At 33.6% G+C, this 19,766-nt stretch overlaps 1 protein-coding gene across 1 annotated transcript; it reads left to right on the top strand.

Moving 5' to 3' along the window:
* The first annotated feature begins 16,695 nt into the window (after nucleotides 1-16,695).
* On the top strand, nucleotides 16,696-17,055 carry LOC132174347 (nuclear transcription factor Y subunit C-1-like). Its single transcript, XM_059586017.2, has one exon. The coding sequence runs from the start codon at nucleotides 16,696-16,698 to the stop codon at nucleotides 17,053-17,055; it is 360 nt and encodes a 119-aa protein (XP_059442000.2).
* Nucleotides 17,056-19,766: the final 2,711 nt, after the last annotated feature.

Below are 19,766 nucleotides of genomic sequence, written 5' to 3'. Positions count from 1 at the left end.
GACGCCTATTTTTTAAAAAACCAAAAAATAATTTTTAGTTCAAAACTTTTTTACCACATCGAGAACAAGAACCCAATGAAAATATATTCAATTCTCAATTATAACATTCTACCTTTTTAATATATGTGATATTTTCAGAGTTTTTCGATGTCTAAAAATAGCTCAAATTCTATAATTTGAAAATCTACGATTTCAAAGAAATTGTAGGGGATTCTAATCGGTTTAGAAAAATTCTTGGGATATTACAACTTTTAATACAATACCTTATGAACCGCCACATCATCCGTAATTAAATTAAATTTAAGTGACTAATATGATAAATTCTACATAAATTGTCACATCAATTTATAAAAATAGTAAAAATTGTAGGACCCCTTACCAAGACCCATTATGTATATAAAACGTAGCAAAGCAACATTTGATTTAACGTAAAACTAAACCAAGACATATCGCATAAATGAAAAAACGTAAAAGTTTAAGGAATAATAAATCTTTAATTAGTTTTATCGTATTCACTTCATTATATGGATCACAGCGATCAAATTCTTTAATCATGGTACATTTAGCTAAGTCCTAAGATATAACATCTATATATGTACGAGTAAACTAATGCAACTGCCGTTTGGTAATCTACGTTAAGTAGAAGACAAGATATGTACTCAAATATATATACGAAGGGTGAAATGTTAAGGAAAATAAAAGACCACATCAACCAACACCTACAAAAATCATCAAACACCTCGTCTTATTTTTATCATGTTATGTTATGTTGGTGGGGCAGGATTTAATAATTATGAGAAATGTTAGATATTATATTTTCATTCTATAAAAGGTTTTGTAATTTTTTTTTTTTTTAAAAAAAAACTAATCCAATGATTAGTTGTAGCTGTAATGTGTGATAATTGTTAGATAAAAATGTAGTTTTCAGTAATACTAAGGGCCTGTTTGGGATTGGGTTTAAGAGGCATAAAAGTGCTTTTAACACTCAAAAAGTCAGTTTGAAAAAAAAAAAAAAAAAAAAAGGTACTCGTATGGTAAGGGTCCAAAAAGCCTAAAAACAGCCAAAACGCATTTTTTGGGAAAAACTTAAAAATGAAGCTTTTGTCAAAAATGCAATCCCAAACAAACTCTAAGTACGTAGTTATTAAAATTTTTTTATTTTTTTTATTTTTTTTATAACTATGACTAATTTCAAGATTACTGCCATGTCAGTATAATATGATAAAAGTGAGATATAAGTGCACGTTTCTTGTTATGTATATGGCATTTATCGCCACAGTATATATCAATTGAATATTCTAATAAGGTTAGGGAACCTATCATCTTGGAGGATTATGATCCCTTAAAATTGGGTTGCTTAAATTTCATAAAAATTTGAACAGTTTAAGACGGTTTACTTGCTAGAAACAACTTAGAGTCTCAAACCCACCTACTCGGAGCAAGTGAGTTCTACAATTTTTACCTCTTAAACTGTCCAAATTTTTATAAAATTTCGGAAGCCCTAGTTTAAAAAAAATCTTAATCCCATCTTGAAGGCACTAGTTTTGTAATCCAAAAAGTATTTGACTGTCGTACAAGGCAACATTTCAAGGTTCTCTCTCTCTTTGCTTTGCTTTTTTCAATTTTTTTAATTTTTTTTTTTTTTTTTTGTTGGGTGGTAGAAAATTAAAGTTAGATGAGGAAGGTGTATGGTATGGTAGAGGGTAAAGAGTACGTGGAAGAGAAATGAGGTGAGGCTTAGAATGAATAGAGGGTAACAGATGTTGCTTTCAGCGTTTGTTTACTTGGCTTTAAAGCTGGTCATGGGTTGGGCGTGAGGTGAGCTTTAATCAGCTACATGGTCAATCACAGTCCACGTGAGTCTCAAGCGTGCGTCTCCAGCCTCTACTATGGGTACGCTTTAGGCCAATAGACTCTATAAGCATAAAATAACTATTTTGTATTTTGGTTCAGACACTATTATTGAGAATATTCTCCTGAAATAAATAATAGTTTTTTTTTTTTTTAAAAAAAAAAAAAAGTAGTGAGTAGGTATTCTTTCGAGAATTAAATAGTTCTAGAATAGTATCTCAAAAAAAATTATTATTGTAGGTAAAAAAATAAAAAAATAAAATTCATCTTTGCTCGTCGTCTCTCTCATGGGTAGCCGACCACTACCTTGTGAGTGGTTGAGCCCCCCCTCAACGAAACCTATCATCGTCCCCCATTTAGCCCAACTTGTCGTCGGCCACCGCCTAGACTCACGTGTCGCTGGCCACTACCCAATTTAGTCTACAACTAATTACCGTCCGACCACCCTCTAAAAACTATATTTTACCGTTCTCCGTCGCCACAGGCCATCGTCATCTCTTTAGCTACCCTTCATTGTCACCAACCACCCCCAAGGGGGTGGTTAGCCACCATGGGGGGTCGGACAAATACAAATGGTCTTTCCTGTGCCAAGACAAGACAAGACAAGACAAGACAAAAAAAAAAAAAAAAAGGTTTTTTTGGAAATATTATTTTTATAATTAAAGGTATTTTAAGGAATTTGGTTGGAATCATATTCCATTGTAGGTAGAAAATATAGTCATTTTTGTGTTACCACCAAACAAGAGAATATGAATGTTCATTTTATTAATTCCCTTCCTGTATTCCTCATTTCTAGGCAATTAATCATCATTTTAGTATACTAAACATACCCAAATATTAAAATATAAAATAAATAATTAAATTCATTATTTTCTATTAACATATGTTTTTGATAAAAAAAAAAAAAAAAACACTATGATTTAATGAAGTATTAGAGCAGTAGTCATGCGGTCAAATCCATTTTCATAACTCTTTCTTTTTTTTTTTCAACTAAATATTTCATATGTTAAATCTTATTATTAAGAATGAAAGTTAATATATATATATATATTCTCTCAACTTGAGCTTTTAAAAATAAAGTGTTAATTTACATATCAATTTGAGCTTTGGGAACCCCAACTGCCAACCTAACTGCCCTTAAATGGGGTCCTAAACTAAATTCGCCAATTTAATTAGGTTCTAGGCTTTGTTCCTATGGTGGTCCTAGTTTGTGGGTTGTCTTCTTTAATGTGCATTTTTAACTTGATACAACACATGCATGCTTGGAACCCCCCCTCCCGAAGAGGGTGTGTCTTTTGGTTTCACGACAAATAATACCATTGCTTTTTTGTCTTCCCTTTTTGGGTTCCATACAATTGCCTTGAAGAAAGTTGGTCTTAAACTTGCTTAGACAATGATAAAAGATCTTATCCATTTTTATCTTTTTTTTTTTATTATTATTATTTTTATTTTTTTCAATGAGTAAAAGATTTTAAGGTCAGCAGCTTGATAAATTGTCGATTTTGAAGCTTAAAACAATAAAATTAAGTGGCGAGGTGAGGAGTTTGATAGATTTTGAGATCTAAGACAGATTTTGAGATCTAAGACAATAAATTTAAGTGGCCCTGTTTTATATTTAGATATTAAATAATTTATTTTTAATTTTTAATTTTTAATTTATATATTTTTTATTTAAGAAAACTTTCTTCTCGTTTTTTTTTTTTTTTTTTTTTAACAATAAGACCCCTATACAATTTCATGTGGTGCTATTTCCATTTTGTTACACTGTAGTGTACGTATTCATTACTTTTCATGTCCAATGTTTATGAGATTTATAATATGGCAACCATTAATGATTTTCGTCATTATTATATGCATGTAAATTCATGTGAAATGCATCTATATATTTCCACATCATTCCTTTATATATATATAAGGCTTATGTAATAAGCAAGAATGTCTATTTATGAGGAAATTATAAAAAAATAAAAATAAAAATAAAAATAAATAAATAAATAAAAATATTGTTAGAGCTAGGTACTATATATGTATAACTTTTGCTACAAATCTCTTACAAATTAACATGATAGCCCATGATCGAGACACTTAACTCGTCAGTCACTAAACAATTAAATTTGATTATAACTGACGTAATGGTACCACGTGAACTATCATGCTAGTTTGAGTTTGTAAGTTCATGTATGCTTGCCACGTAAGTCACTAACAATTAAATTTGAATGTACGTGGATGACGTGATAATATCACGTCAGTCTGTAAAAATTTAATCAACATGACAAAATTTGTCATTTTATTCAAAATGAATTTCATATTATGAACCGAATCAAACACGCATTATTTTGATTTCTCAGTTGCTTGTCCCATTAGCCATTGTTCAAGAGCTTCTTCATCTTATTTGTAACAACAAAGGATGTTAATGTATATATTTTGGCTAAACTAGACTTCGAAAAGGTTTATGATCTTCTTGAATGGTCCTTAATTTATTTGGAATATACTTTAACTTATGTTTTTCATCTCCATTTAATCAATCTTATCATGTCTTGCATTTTCACTGCCACCTTTGCTATTTCCTGGAATGGAAGAAAGACAAAAGTTTTTCTTCAAATTGTGACCGAATAAATTTTTTTAATTCAATCTATTAAATTGACATTTATCTTTAGAATATGTGATTTTCACATATTAAAATACATGTGATTTCATGAGTGTCATTTCATTCTATAATAATCTTACGAGGGCTACAATCAGGGACGGAGGAATGGAGGGGCCGGTATAGGCATGCGCCCCCCCCCCGAAACAAAATTTATAGGGTGTTTTTGGCATATTGACTCATACTTACTAAATTTTTGGCCCTCGGCTCCTACCCATAGTAATCTCTACCTTTGTCCCTGACTACAATACAATTAGTCACCATGTGTTATTCTCGTGTTCAATGCTTAATATGCAATGGTATCCTCCTTACAACCAAAAAAAATGTTAACACACCTATAATACTTTATGACCAACCACTAATTATGTTGGTGCAAAGACTTACAGCAACCTCACACCGCCTATCAGAGACGAGATTTGTGAAAGAGAGAAGACGTTAGGGTTCATCACTAGGATTCAGTGAAGCCACTCCTACGCCTAAGTCATTGAAGATGAATTAGGTGAAATTTTTTAGCAAAATTTGGCTAGGGTCAGAATTGCATATCTAGAGATCACCCCTACTTCCTTTATATAGACCGTCACATATTTGCCCTTCCTCTTAGAGTTTTAGGGATTCCCGGCAATAGTTTGTTATTGAAATGGAGATTCCCTCCCTAAATCAGTTGGATAAAATTGAGAAAATTGGATATGTATGGTACATGGAGAAACTTTAACACCATTTATCTTTCGGTCAGAGACAAATTAGACTGGGGTCGGAGTGACCCCCCAGTTTCTCTCTATCTTCTATCTCTAAAAGTCTTATCTCAAAGGAAAACGAAGGAAAGATATAACTTTTAGTCTTTGTCAATGGCATGATGTACCTACTTACCAATAAAACAGCATGAAAAGATCATTTTTAGGATTATGTTAGGGGGGGAAAAGAAATAGTTGGAAGGGGAAACTAGTAGGACACAGGCTTCCACCTTCATTGAGGCAAAAGTAAGAACCACAAAGATGTTGATGCTTGTGATGATATAGTGAAGATTGTCATGATCACTATAGGTGGATGGTCCCTCTTTGGGGCTTTGGTTGTAGCCAGCAGGATTCAACCTTTCCAACTTATATCAGAGAGGGACCCTTAATCCACTTATTCATGATCATGGCTTCCACTTTAAAGCTTTATCATAAATTTGCATCGGCTCATGTAACAATTGGTCACATCTTAAGTACGTTCATATCCAACAAATTGCAAAGAGAAGCCCTTTTTAGGCTTATTATTAAGCTATCATCTTGGGAATCAGAAGGAAAATCTGGTGGGAAAGTAGGGGCCATTAATTATAGCTTTATGGTTTTGGTAACTTCCACTTGTAGGAAACGACTAAATGTAAAGTCCCAAATTAACAAACATATCAAAGATGGGGAATATGAAAATATAATTAGAGATGAATGAAAAATGCCACCAAATATACTTGTTGGTATTTTATATTTAAGAAAAAAAAATGTTTGAAACTTCAAAATTTAGCTAAAATTTTGATATACCGAATAACCACTTGACCAACCCGAGGTGGAAGCGTTGACTTGGGTCGGGTTGTGAACCCAAACTATACACCCGATGGGCTAAGTGAGCCTATTAGGTAAGTATGTAACAATACAAGCTAAGACAAATGAGAAAAGTTGCAGCCTCCCAAGCTAAGAGGCAAAGAATTCGGCGTCATCACTCTGCCAAGGGCACACAATTCTAGCAAGCAACATTTGGCAAAGGTTGTATCTTGCAAAAGGAAGTGAGTTGAGCACCATGATTAGCCAATGTCATGCCCTAACAGAGGACGACACCAATAGCTAGGGTCAGTGGAGAAAGCACTCTACATAAGTACTGGAGAAAGTTAGTTATTTCAGGCACATTCTCTTGATATCCTGCTACTCTTGCATTTTCCTATTCTTTTATCCATTTAATAAAAAAATTTACTAACTTAAGCATTAGAGTTATATCTCGCCAGCACTTTCAGCAAGACTCCGAGTTTACTCTAGCTCCATTTCTTTCCCTTGCAAGCACCATGGTATGCAGTTGGTGGTGTGATCAACTACATCTACAAATTTGAAACACAATAAAAGCTCAGTTAAAAAAAAAAGGAAAAAAAAAAAAAAGAGAGAGAGAAAGAATAAATATAGTAGACACAATTAATCAAACTATATATACACATTTATGCATTTAAAATGTTACATATCCCTTCCTTCTCACTTCTCCATATCTTATTGAAAAACTTAACATGATATTTTATCTTGCTTATCAGAAGGTAAATTTTACTTATTTTCACTTTTATAAATTAGGTTGAAGGAAATTCTTCCAATCCAGTTTGAAAGAAAACTTTGTCATTCTAGAAAACAGTTTTGAGAGCCCCCTTCTACTCTCCGCTCCTACCCTCTCCCTCCTCTTTTGGTTTTTTATTTATTTTTTTTTTTTTGTAGGTATTCTCCGACCAGATCAGTAATTTCGGCCTCTCCGCTATGCGTCCGTCCACTTTCCACATTATTGTGCTATTCATCTCATCTCCGGCCACTGCTGCTGGTTGTTTGTTTGTTTGTTTGTTTTTGTTTTTTTTTTTTTTGTTTTTTTTTGGAATAAGAGGTTTTTTTCTCTCTAGATCTGCTCTCATGAGTGATGAGAAATAATTAGGTGTGAGAGGTTATTTTTCACGGCCTGAATAATTAGGTGTAAAGAGTTATATCTCACAACCAGTTTATATAAATTTTATTAGGAAATTTGGCTACCCATGTCTTAGATTTAGTCTGCTCAGAGCAGATCCGCTCTTTACCTGTATTTATACATGGGTTAGCGGAAGATTGAAGTCATAGATAGCACATGATTGTAAAAATTTTTGTTTGTGACTTTATAACCTCATAGCATGTGACTGTGATTTTTGTAGAGCTTTATAAGAGTTTTATACTCGTGATCTTTAATCAATGAAATCTTCAGGTTTCTGTTAAAAAAAAAAAAAAAAAACAAAGAGTTTTACTTATTTCCTGGATTACTCAATATTAATTGTGAGGACTATTTATTTTTTATTTATTTTTACTTTTTACTTTTTCTTAATTACTTATTATATTCTTTTAATTGTCTTTTATCTTTAATTTACGCTTACGCATATATAACTGGAAAGGCCAACGTCATGCTTGCATAACCTTGGAATATATGTAGTCCAATCAAATTATCAACCCATTACATTACTTAAGATGGTACCTCGTCTACCACTTAATTTGGAGTAATTGGTGAGACCTAATTCAACAACCGAAGTAGTGCATATTAATGGACCATAAAAAATTGTAGCCTATATATATATATATATATAGGGCTCCTCACCTAAAAAATTCCAGTGCAGCCGGTTGCATTATTATTACTGACATGGAAGCTGGCTCCTCTTTCAATATCCATCAATTCTAGAATTGATAAAATACATATCGTGTACTGAGTACTTTATGAATTCTCAGTCCAAATTGATCAAAATCATATCATATGTATTTTATCAATTCTAGAATTGATGGATATTGATTATTGAAAGAGGAGCCAGCTTCCATGTCAGTAATAATAATGCAACTGGCTGCACTGGAAATTTTTTAGGTGAGGAGCCCGTAAGTACTAAATAAATACATCAATATAAATAGTAGTAGATCGTATAAAATTAAATTATTTAGCTATTTAGGAGATGAAGAAGTTATTATTGACATGACCATGATATAGAAAATAATATTTTATAAGAATTTTAAAAAGTTTTGGACCCCCCAACTAAATTATAAGGTAGGTCCACCCCAACTATTTAGTCTTTTCCAAAAGAAAAAGAGAAAAAAGAAGGTACAGAAGAATCTTTATTCAAAGTTCATAGTATATATATCCTGGTTATTTTGTTAAAGTATTAATTAAATTTATTATTTTTTATGATAATTAATTAGTGATTTAACATAGCGTATCAGAGTAAAGATCCTGAATGCAAATTTTAATTCTATAATTTACCTCTTATTTGAGTTAAATATTCTCTGTATTGTGCTTCACCTTGTTGATGGGAATGTTAAAAGTAAATAATTAAATTTACCATGTTCTTATTAACTTAAACTTTTGAAGTAATTAAGTGGTAATTTAATATATCTAATTTGAACTCAAAAGAATTATTTAACTCAAATAAAGAAACCTAGCTAATTTTCTAATGCCACTTAGGAAGATGATAAACAAATAACAAAGACACAATTTGTTTTGGCCCCGTGAACGTGGTTTCCTTAGATCTCACTTTATCTTTTCTGTAACGTGACAAGATCAGATATATATAAAGTCCTTACATATAATTGATTAGATTGTAGAAATATAAAGATCACCAAGACAATTAAAATCTTTTCTCTTTTATATTACTTTTCTTTATGTGTTGTTTCTTCTCTTTTTGGTAGACAAGGACTAGGTTGAATCCCCACGAGAGAGAGAGAGAGAGAGAGGCCATGGAATCATAATGAGGTTATGTGCACACATGAGAGACAACAGAAGGTGGTCACGTGAAGGTGGGCAGGAAGAGTCCCTTATGTAAAGACACTATCAAAAGGGGTCCCAAAATTCACTAAGAAGCTCCATCCATCACACACCATGTATGATTTGGTTTGGCCCATGTTGTTCCTATGGAAACACCTCATGTAAAGTGAAAGTTGGAGATGAGAATAGATGCAAAGATAACTACTTCAATTGCCAAGGATAAATAAGATCACGTAGTGATAGGACAGCCAAAAAGTTTATAGGTCTCACGTGATTAATTAAGCAACTCCTGTTGACAAACACCAACTCTTCTTACACGTGGGTAGACTCAAACTCTCTATCAATAAGCGGAGTCTAACATGTAAAATATTTTATTACTTGAATAAGAGTACGCAGGATTAAGAGTTTCAAGGGACACACATGAAGTGGTGAAGTGGGAGGAGTTGGGAAATCTCTTCTTTATGAGTAATGCTATACAACACCCTTGTACGTATCACCACAAAGTTGGTGCGGGGTGCTCCCTCGGCCAACCCAAAAAAAAAATTCATTTCCATACACCTACTGACTGTTGTAAGGGACTACGTCACATCAGTTTTGTGGTGATACAAGAATGATATATAGATTTACTCATTTGTTTTATCTTTTAATTGGAGAATATATCACCCAATTATCTCCAAAGTTAATGTGGTGTGGTCCTCCATAGCATTTAGTGCATGATGATTGATTTTTTTTTTTGTTAGAGGGACCACGCTACATCATCGTTGAGAGATGAGAATAAGATAATTGAGTGATGAATAGAATTACTCATTTCAGTACATCTAATTACCCCTAAAATAATAAAGAGTCTGTGTTAGAATCTGTAATTTCCTGTTTAAGGCAAAGTTCTGTAAATAAAGAGGCATGCAAAGTTTTGTCCCTCAAACGGTGTGTTTGGTAGAGGCCTAGGATCCACCTACTATCCTACCATTGTAATTTCATTTTAGCAAAGTAGGTAGGAAGAAGAGGTTAGAGCAAGCTTCTTAAAAAGGGTTCTTCCTGCAGCCGAGTGTGTTAAAGCTAGCAGCTCATGTAAAGTGAAAGGTGAGAAATATTGAGCAAGCATAGATGCAAAGATATCTACTTTTGTCTAGCCTGCTCTCAGGCAATTAAACAAATCCCATAAGACACTCTGAAAGGGGTCCTGTAATTCTCTGAGAAGGTCCATCACACACCATAATTTGTTTTGGTCATTAAAGTGAAAGTGAGAAATGAATCCAGATAAGATATATCATCATATATGCTAGGACAGCCACAAAGTGTACAGCTCTCACGTGATATAAAAAGGTCCCATACACCTCTCTCTCTTTCTCTCTCTCTCTCTCTCAAGAAAGGGTGGAAAAAAGGTGTAGGCCAGGGTCCTCAAGTAATTAAAGAAGCATGCTTATGAATCTAGTTCACAATTAAGCAGAATCTGCCTATGCAAATAGAAAAATTAATTAGTGGTCGATCTGTTTGGTTCTTAAGAAGTCGATGGAAAAGAAAAGAAAATATTGGGAACTTATGCACGTGGGGTAGCCCTTCTTTTCATCACTTAATTAAATCTCCATTTCTGATCTTAAGTTTTTACAAAAGGTATAAAAAGTTTAACCAGGTTTACAATCGTTAAATCATCAATTATCCCAAATGTTTAATTTGATAATTTAGTACTCTTCTTCGTTTGTGGGTTCAAAATTCACCTCGACGCGTAAAATATTTAACTGCAATTGAGGAACAAAAGTTCAAATTCTCTAATACGAAAATTGTCCCAAAAGTTTAAGTTAAGAAGCTTAAACTTAGTAGAAGAAACATTGGAATTGGATGTAGCTGCTTGGGCTTTATTACAACTCAAACTGTGATATCTAACTTCAATAACCCATAGGAGAGTAAGATGACTAAAGAATTAGACTGAAGAAATTAAGTTGATGTTGGGCCTTTGCTCAGGAGATAAAAAGTGGGCTGGCGATACCACTGAAATTGGATAAATACCCAAAACAAACTTTACCCTCACGATCAAGAAAGAAAAAGATTAATAAACTTTGATTGAAGATTAATAATTCTAAACTTTCTTTTAAATAAAATTTATCTTTATTAAATCACTGCTTATCCCAAAAGAGAATACCTTCGGTCCTGATATGGTGTGAAAGACCACTTTTACAACTTTCAATAAAAATTTGACACATAAACTAAAAACACCAAGATTAATAAACCTTGGATAAGTAATGATTTAACATGATAATCTAGGATGAATTTCAAGTTGAGATTGTGTTGAGAAATAGAACTTTTAAAACCAAAAAGAGTTTTATAGAAAAAGCTTCATTTTAAAACTTTTCTTAAAAGTGTGTTTTAGCTATTTTCGGAGTAAAAAAAAAAAAAAAAAATTTGGCCAAACAGACCAGCTTTTTTTTTTTTTTTTTTTTGAAGTAAAATTGCTTTTGCATTTCATCAAATATTCACTGACAGAGCAGATTGCTCCATCAAAATAACATCCTTGATACAATCAGGAGTTTCCTCCAACTAGACCCTATCTAGGACTTGTTGTGTGGCATTCTTTGCCATTATATGGGCAGCATGATTAGCCTCTCTACTTACATAGCAGCAAGACCAGCTTCGCAGAGAGTGCAAAATTGATCACATCCTCTACCAAATGGCCATTATTCGTCCAATGAAGCACCGCTTTCACCACTTGCAAAGAGTCACCTTTCAAGATAATATCATTCAGCCCAATTTCCCGACAAAAATTCACTGCCACAAACGTACAAAGTGTTTCTGCAGCAAGATGATCAAGCAGACCCGTTCTTGTGATACTACGAACAGCCATTACACAACATGCATGGTCCCTTACAACGACACCCACTCCTATCCTGGAAGAATTTTTATTCAAGGCGATATCCCAATTTGCTTTATATTTATTCACCGGCAGAGGACACCACCTGACCACGGGAGCAACACTATCCACATGAGTTCCATGATTTGTGTTGACCTCCATGTATTCCTCCAGAGCTTTCATTGTTTTCTGAATAATGGTGTTGGGGTGGGTAAAAACACCATCGTGGATTACCTCATTCCGACGAGACCAGATACTTCTTGCAATCCCCACAAAAGTGGATAAAACTTCCTGACCCCCCTTCTGTAAAATATGCTCCGCCAACTCCACAAAATTTGAACCAGTAAAAACACACTTTTGGATGGGCCGAATACTAGCCCCCCATACGTCTCTTGCCGCAGGGCATCCCCACAAAATATGAAGTGTCGTTTCCTCTTTCAGATTACATAATGGGCATACCGGATCCGCTACTATCTTTCTTTTCAACAAGTTGTCCCTTGTTGGTAGTAAATTGTGGCATGCACGCCACATGAAATTTTTTGCAGTATTTGGAATCTTTAGACTCCAAATGATTCCCCAAATAGGACTCTGTGCAACTTTGGAAGAGCATTCCAGTCGATGCTGGCCGTCTAGTTCCATAGCTAGATGATATGCACTCCTAACAGAGAATATCCCTGTCGTTGTCCCCCTCTAGATCTGTTTGTCTTGCTGGTCTGTGCAGCTAATGGGTGTAGACAAAATGATTTTTGTCTCTTCAGGGCTGAATAGAGAATTTATAAGCTCAATGTTCCACCATTTTGAATCAGGTTCGATAAGTTCACCTACAGTAGCACTTGCATTCAGTAGGCGTGGTGGGGTGTGAATAGTATAAGTGTTTGCACTTTTCACCCATTGGTCACCCCATATACGCACCTGTTTGCTATTACCAATCCTCCGAATCAGACCATTTTTCACCAAGTCACAAGCCCCATGTATACTCCTCCAAGCGAAAGAAGGATTTGACCCCAACTTTGCCTCCAGAATTGTTTTTCCTGCAAAATATTTTCCTTGCATAATTTTTGTTGTCAATGTATCCGGAGAGATTAGTAACCTCCAAACTTGTTTTGCCAATAATGCCTTATTAAACAAAACCAAGTCCCTGAAACACATTCCGCCTTTTGCCTTCGGTTGCCCCATTCGTTTCCAACTCATCCAATGTATCCGGGATTCATTGGATTGTTGCCCCCACCAGAATTTCTGCATTAACGAATTAATTTCCTTGCAAAGGCTTTTCACGAGTTGAAAGACGCTCATACTATATGTCGGTATGGCTTGTACAACCGCTTTTAATAAAATCTCCTTCCCTGCTCGGGAAAGAATTTTAATTTCTTGTCCTGAAGTCGCTTCCACACTCTATATTTAATACTCTTGGAGGCTTTTGTACGAGACTTGCCAACAAGGGTTGGAAGTCCCAAGTACTTATCGTATCTTTGGGTATCAGGGATCCCTAAGATGTCTAAAATCTTCTTTTTTGACCTCTCCGAAGTATTACGACTAAAAAAGAATGATGTTTTCTCTTTATTTAGTCGTTGCCTCGACGCTTTCTCATACATGTGGAGGAGTCTGGACATCCTGTTCCAATGTCTGGGATTGGCCTTACAAAATAGAAGGCTCTCATCTGCAAAAAAAGAGATGGTTAATACGTGGGCCCCTTCTAGAAGTAGGGACACCTGTCAAGATACCTTGCCGATCAGCTCTAAAAAGTAGAGAATCCCCTTGTAAGATGAAAGACTTAGAGCTTGTTTGAGGTTGTGCTAGAGAGTTTAAAAGTACTTTTAGTACTTAAAAAATTGTGTCAAACAAAAAACTGACATGTTTGGTAAAAAAATTTAAAAATATTTATTTGACTTTTTTACTCTAAAAATTGTCAAAACACATTTTTAGAAAAAGCTTAAAATTGAAGGTTTTTTTTTTTTTTTTTTCTAAAAAACTATTTGTGACTTCAAAAACTCTATTTTCCAACGCAATCTCAAATATGCTATTAGATCCAAATGGGAATGCTAGTTTGGTGGTTAAGAGGGCAGCTTTAGAGCTCGTTTGGAGGTTTAAAAAGTACTACTTAAAAAGTTGTACTAAATAAAAAACTGGAATCCCAACAGGGAGACAATTATGGCTATCAATTGACCCTCTACTACTACAAACTAGAGGATTGAACGGCTCATAAGGGATCTCAAAAGAGCTCATTTAGCTGTTAATTAAGTGGGTAGGTTCTCATTTGTGTTTTGGATATTATCTTGTTCCTTCTCCCTTATTTTCTCTCTTGAACTCTTGTTTGTAAAAAACATAAAAAATAAAAAATAAAAACTATAAAAGTACCTTTTACAAAAGAAAAATACTCAAAACATTCAACATCACTTTTTTTTTTTTTTTTTAATCCATCATTGTCCACCCTCACATGAGCCGCACCTATGGTCAAACTTGAACTTTGTTTTTCTCCTTTTCTTTTTTGCTTTTCTCATAAATAATTATTTACTAATTGTAATCTATATATTTAGCATGGATCCATATTTCTTACAGTTAAGAATTCTTGTTATTACTCATGCCTTCAGATATTGGGTTGAGGGCCGTAAAAGGGTGCTCTTGCTCAAGTAGGGAGTCCATAGGACTTAACAAGCGTAAGCCAGCCAAGCATGAGGCCATTTCACATTCTAAGGAGTGACAATTCGTGTTTGTGTATCAAGTTCAGGTTGTGTCGAATCATGAATATAAGACTATATAAATTAATCATAATCTCAACCCATTTAATTAAATATGTTAGATCCTCAAATCTCAATCTTAGTCAGCTAATTTCATGTCGGGTTTATGGGTTATGTCGAAATTACTAGCACTAAATGTCATGTGCCGATATCAGATTGTGTCGAGACATGAATATAAGACTGCATAGGTCAACTCTAACCCAACCTATTTAATTAAAGGAGTAAGACATCTCAACCTTAATCCACTAATTAATGTTATGTTAAGTTTGTATCCAATTAATGAGTCTTGTCAAAAATTATCAGCAACAATACAGCCACTTCAATTTTTCTTGTCCCCTCCTATTTGGACATGAAATTGTAAGGAGTGCAAATCCTATTTAGCATGACATTAGTTTTTTTCCATTGATGTACTTGGACATCCTCTGCAGTCTACCATGACCAAAGATAATTAATACTAGACAATAAATAATACTCCACTGCTCACTTATAAAAATAAATAAATAAATAAATAATACTCAACTGGTCAAAGAGTACTGCATGCACCCCAGAAGATTACTTGTAAGAGTAAATAATCCCACTTGCAATATTTCTAACCAATTGATAAAATTTGACCAAAATTATTTATGCAATCTCAACAAATCCCACATATATAATGTAACGTGGTCGACTATACTCATATTCTTTATTGAGTGAACGTTAGAACCTAATCTCAACTGTCATCATTTGTCTCGAGCCTTAAAATGCCAAACATAAAAGAAACTTGTAGGCAACTTTAATATTCTACCAATTATATATATATATATAAATTTTAATAATTTAATTAATATTCTAACACCTTTTTTAAAGTATGGGCTCAAAGAGACAAATTGCAAATATAAGACATTTGCTATAATACTATATTAAATTATATATTATCTCGAAAATTTAAAGTAATGAAAATGGTGAATTTCAATAATTAAAGTAATATTCTAACGTCTACATATTAATTAAAGGAACTATAGAAAGGGACTAATTGTTTGATGTAACAAATCACCTTATGACAATAGATACCATATTGATGTTGTTGGCTTTTCATATTGGCTTCAGACTGTATTATTTTGCAGGTTGCAATTTTCTGGAAATGGACCATGACAAATTACCGTTTATTTTCAAAGCTTAGCTCACAAAAATTATTGATCTAATCATTTAACTAATATTCTAAAACTCCCTCTTATGTGTGAATTCAAACTCTTTATTGGTAAATGAAACCCAACAAGTATAATATTTAATTGATATTGGGATAAATGGTTGAAACAAAGTTCGAATTTAAAACATTTGCTCTTATAAATACCATGGTAAACCACCACTTATTCTAAAAATTTTGTTAATAAATTTATCCTATTCCTAGAATTACTAGGATGCAAAACGTACTAAGAAGAACGCAAAAATAAGCAATCACAAACACAGAGATTCACATGGTTCACCACTAAGGGCTATGTTTACAGAGTTGGAACGAAATTTCACTATTTATTGAGAAACAATATAAGAGGCGTCAATTATATTCATACAAAACCCTAAAATCATAAGCGACTACAATTAAATATAAACAACCCCCAATTAGGTCAAAACAACAAAACGGGCCAAAATAATTTCTTGTCCATGAGCGCTCCTCCCAAGCCTTCGCTCCATGGACTAAGTCTAAGAAAAAAAGGAAAAAATCATAGCGCCTCTAATGTTGAACCGGGTCAGGTGCAAACCGAGCCAGCAGATACAAACTATGGTCCACATAGCCTAACAAATTTAAACCGATAAAAAGATTGATTTAATTATTTAATTAAATATTATGGCAGACCATATAATTAATTAAGTTCAAAATGTTGTGGAGGCAACAAAATGTATACTGAAATATGTTGAATTACAATCAACAATAGTAGTCAGTCATTAACAATAGTATTTTTAGCCGGCTTAATTAGTAGGCTGGTCGGCAAGCAACTCCCCTGTTTTCTTCACGCCAACCTGGCCTCCTCCACCACCACCACCCCCTCCTTTAAAAGCAAACTTCAACGATATCTGCTCTCCATCCTCACATCAATCTGTACCTTTTCTTCTCTCTTGCAAATCAACACAAAGAAGCTAGCTAGCTAGCTAGAGTTGACACCATGAGGCAAGCCGGAGTATACTCGGGAATGGTCTCCGGCGGCAGAACTGGGCCTCACCTGCTGCCGTTGGCCAGAATAAAGAAGATCATGAAGAAGTCCGGCGACAACGTGAAGATGATATCTGGGGAGGCCCCGATTGTGTTCTCCAAGGCTTGTGAGCTGTTCATAGAGGAGTTGACGCGGAGGTCTTGGATGGTGGCCATGCAAGGAAAGAGAAGGACGCTTCACAAAGATGACGTGGCAACCGCCATTGTAGCCACTGATATCTTTGACTTTCGTGTCGATTTGGTGTCGTTCGGTAATTCTATCAATCCTCTGGACTTCTCCCCGGTGGAAATGGAAACAGTACTGGAGTCTTAAGGCCATTTCGCTCTGTATATCTTTCTTTCCTTCTTTTTTTTTTTTTTTTTTTTTTCATATATTACAAAGCATAATATATATATATATATATATATATATATAGCAAAACTAGCATTATTTAGCTTGAAGCCTTTGCCATTAATGGGTGTGAGCAAAATCACTTGTTCATTATATTGGTAAATTTTAATTTAATTTGTATGTGCATGCATGACCTTCAATTCTTGAGATGAACTTTGCTTTTCTTTTGTGTGAGACCATAATATATGATACAATTTTTGGAAACAATTTAATTAATTATCCTTGAAAATTGGTTTATAAAAAAAAAGGTGTCCAAAAACTTGTATACACAGATAAAATTACATTCTATTCATGTGATACATTTAAAATTGTTAACGCTCTTCGCCCCTTACCCTGCTGGGTTGTACTCCCACTTTTGTCTTTCTTTTTTGGAGGTAAAAGCCAAATTAGTATAAGATTTGTTTCGATTTTATCTACCGGTGAACTAGGGTGATGGAGTTCAATCTCAAGACCTTTCTTGTGCATTGTATTTACATTATTCTTTTCTATATACATTAGAATCTTGATTTTTATATATATATATATATATATATATATATATATATATTACAGCTCCAGCTTAGGTGGTTGAGAGTAAAAACCTAAACTTGTGTGATTCCGTCATCTCTTATTTAAATTAAATATTTTATGTGTTAGATCTTACTTATTAAAATTTAAGCTTTTAAGATATATGGTGATTTAACAAATAGCTAGCTTTGCAACCATCTTTCTTGGGGATAAAATTTTCCTGTAAAATAAGTTAAAGGATAACCCAATTAATTACATTCATATGTATTCTCACATACATTTTTTATTTCTTCTTTCAACCTAGTCAATTTATTAAACTGACAAATGCTCAAAATTTATGTAATTTTCATGTACAATTTTAATAAAGTAATATGTGATTCTCACGTACATTTTGAGCACACCTACTTTAGTCTGAATAGACTAAATTATTAAAAAAAAAAAAAAAAAAAAAAATTTCCCAACCAATTTAAATAAAAACTATGTGGTCTCTCATTCGGCATATGCACGGCAGTTTTATCGCTTCGGACCCAACCCAATTACATCAGTTATACTTTATCTATGCTGGGCCTGGCTGATCAAAACGCGAATTGGGCTTTGCCTTTAACAAAGTAGGGCTCGGTTAAACGACCCCATAACGGAGGCCGGCCCAAAAGAAAACTACCAGACAAAAAAATTATGCCTCAAAAAAAAAAAACGCGCAGTAAAAATGGATTAACTTATATAATCTGTAATTTTGACTTAAGAAGACATCAATGTTTTCATGTTTAAATAGCAATGGTTTCTTACGTACTAATTTCTATTAAATATTAATTAAATAATTAAAGTCGCAAATTCATATTAGTTTATGCTTTTAAAACAATTTGTGATTTATCTTGCATGTTATTAGAAGTTAAAATAATTCACCAGTGAAAAAAAATTTGTTAAAATATTAATTAAATGACTGATTTAGAAGAATTTGTAATGCATACACGTGCCATAGCAGTATATAATTAATCAGCAAATAGCACAATCCCATAAATTCCCATTGCTCAATGCTTTTTTAAAAAAAAAAAATTTTTTTTTTTATTTTTTTTTTATGGTAAAGTTCACTTAACTCCTCAAACTACTATTCCAATGATAATCTACCCCCAAACTATTAATTACGGCAATTTATCCTATAAACTACCAAAACAATGACAATGTACCCCCCAATACTAGCAAAATGACGAAATTACCCCTGTAGAATTTTCAATAAGACAAAAATATCCTTAACAATTTGAGAAAAAAAAAAAAAAAATCAATTTTAGTATTTTTATTTTTATTTTAGTATGGGTAATTTTGTCATTTTTTTTAAAATTGGGGGTACATTGTCATTGTTTTGGTAATTTATGAGATAAATTGTCGTAATTGATAGTTTGGAGGGTAAATTGTCATTGAAGTGGTAGTTTGAGGAGGATAAGTGGACTTTTACCCTTTTATTTATTTATTTATTTTTTTTAATTACTACTCAATTTGCTAAGGAATATATGTATTAAATTAAGAAAGTGGAAACCATAATCGATACAAAAATTCTAGGGAGCCTCTTTCTACCGAATGTTACATGCAATTGGCAGCATTAATTAGGCCGAGAAGCAGCTGAAAACTACATTTTCACTCAGGCCGGTTGAGACTAAAAACTCATTCTCCAGCCTAAAAGTTGGTGGTGACCGAGCAGCTTTCTTCTTCTCCTTCTCCAGTGATCTCCTCCCTGATTCTGCAGATACCATTTCAGACACTTTCCCGGCACCGGCAGCCGCCTTTCTTTCACTTCTCCTCCTCATAACATACTCTTCCGGAATAAATACATCCATAAATGGCTTTTATATTTCCCCAATTGGATGAAAAGAAAAAGAAAAAAGAATGTGGGTAAAGGTTTACAACTTAATTACAAGGTTTGGCAATGGCGACAAAGTAATTTTAAGGTGAAGAAATTAACGTAAATGGGGTGATGAGGGTGAGGAGCATTTATAGGAAAGAAGAGATGGGAATCTATGGGCGTTGGTGCCATGTTTTCAAGAAAACCAAGCATGAATACTTTCCAGTTGTGAGGCCGAGGTTTAATCGAGTTTCGAAAAAGGTTGTTTGTTTTGTCATTTGCTGTGTACAGC

The sequence above is a fragment of the Corylus avellana genome, chromosome 3 (genome assembly GCF_965113065.1).
Source record: "Corylus avellana chromosome 3, dhCorAvel1.hap1.2, whole genome shotgun sequence".
Classification (NCBI taxonomy): Eukaryota; Viridiplantae; Streptophyta; class Magnoliopsida; order Fagales; family Betulaceae; genus Corylus; species Corylus avellana.
The sequence above is the reverse complement of the archived record's forward strand: the minus strand, read 5'-3'. Positions and strand labels throughout refer to the sequence as shown.

What these genes read in the sequence shown, in the direction of transcription:
- LOC132174347 (XM_059586017.2), top strand. Translation starts at nt 16,696, where the DNA reads ATGAGGCAAGCCGGAGTATACTCGGGAATGGTCTCCGGCGGCAGAACT.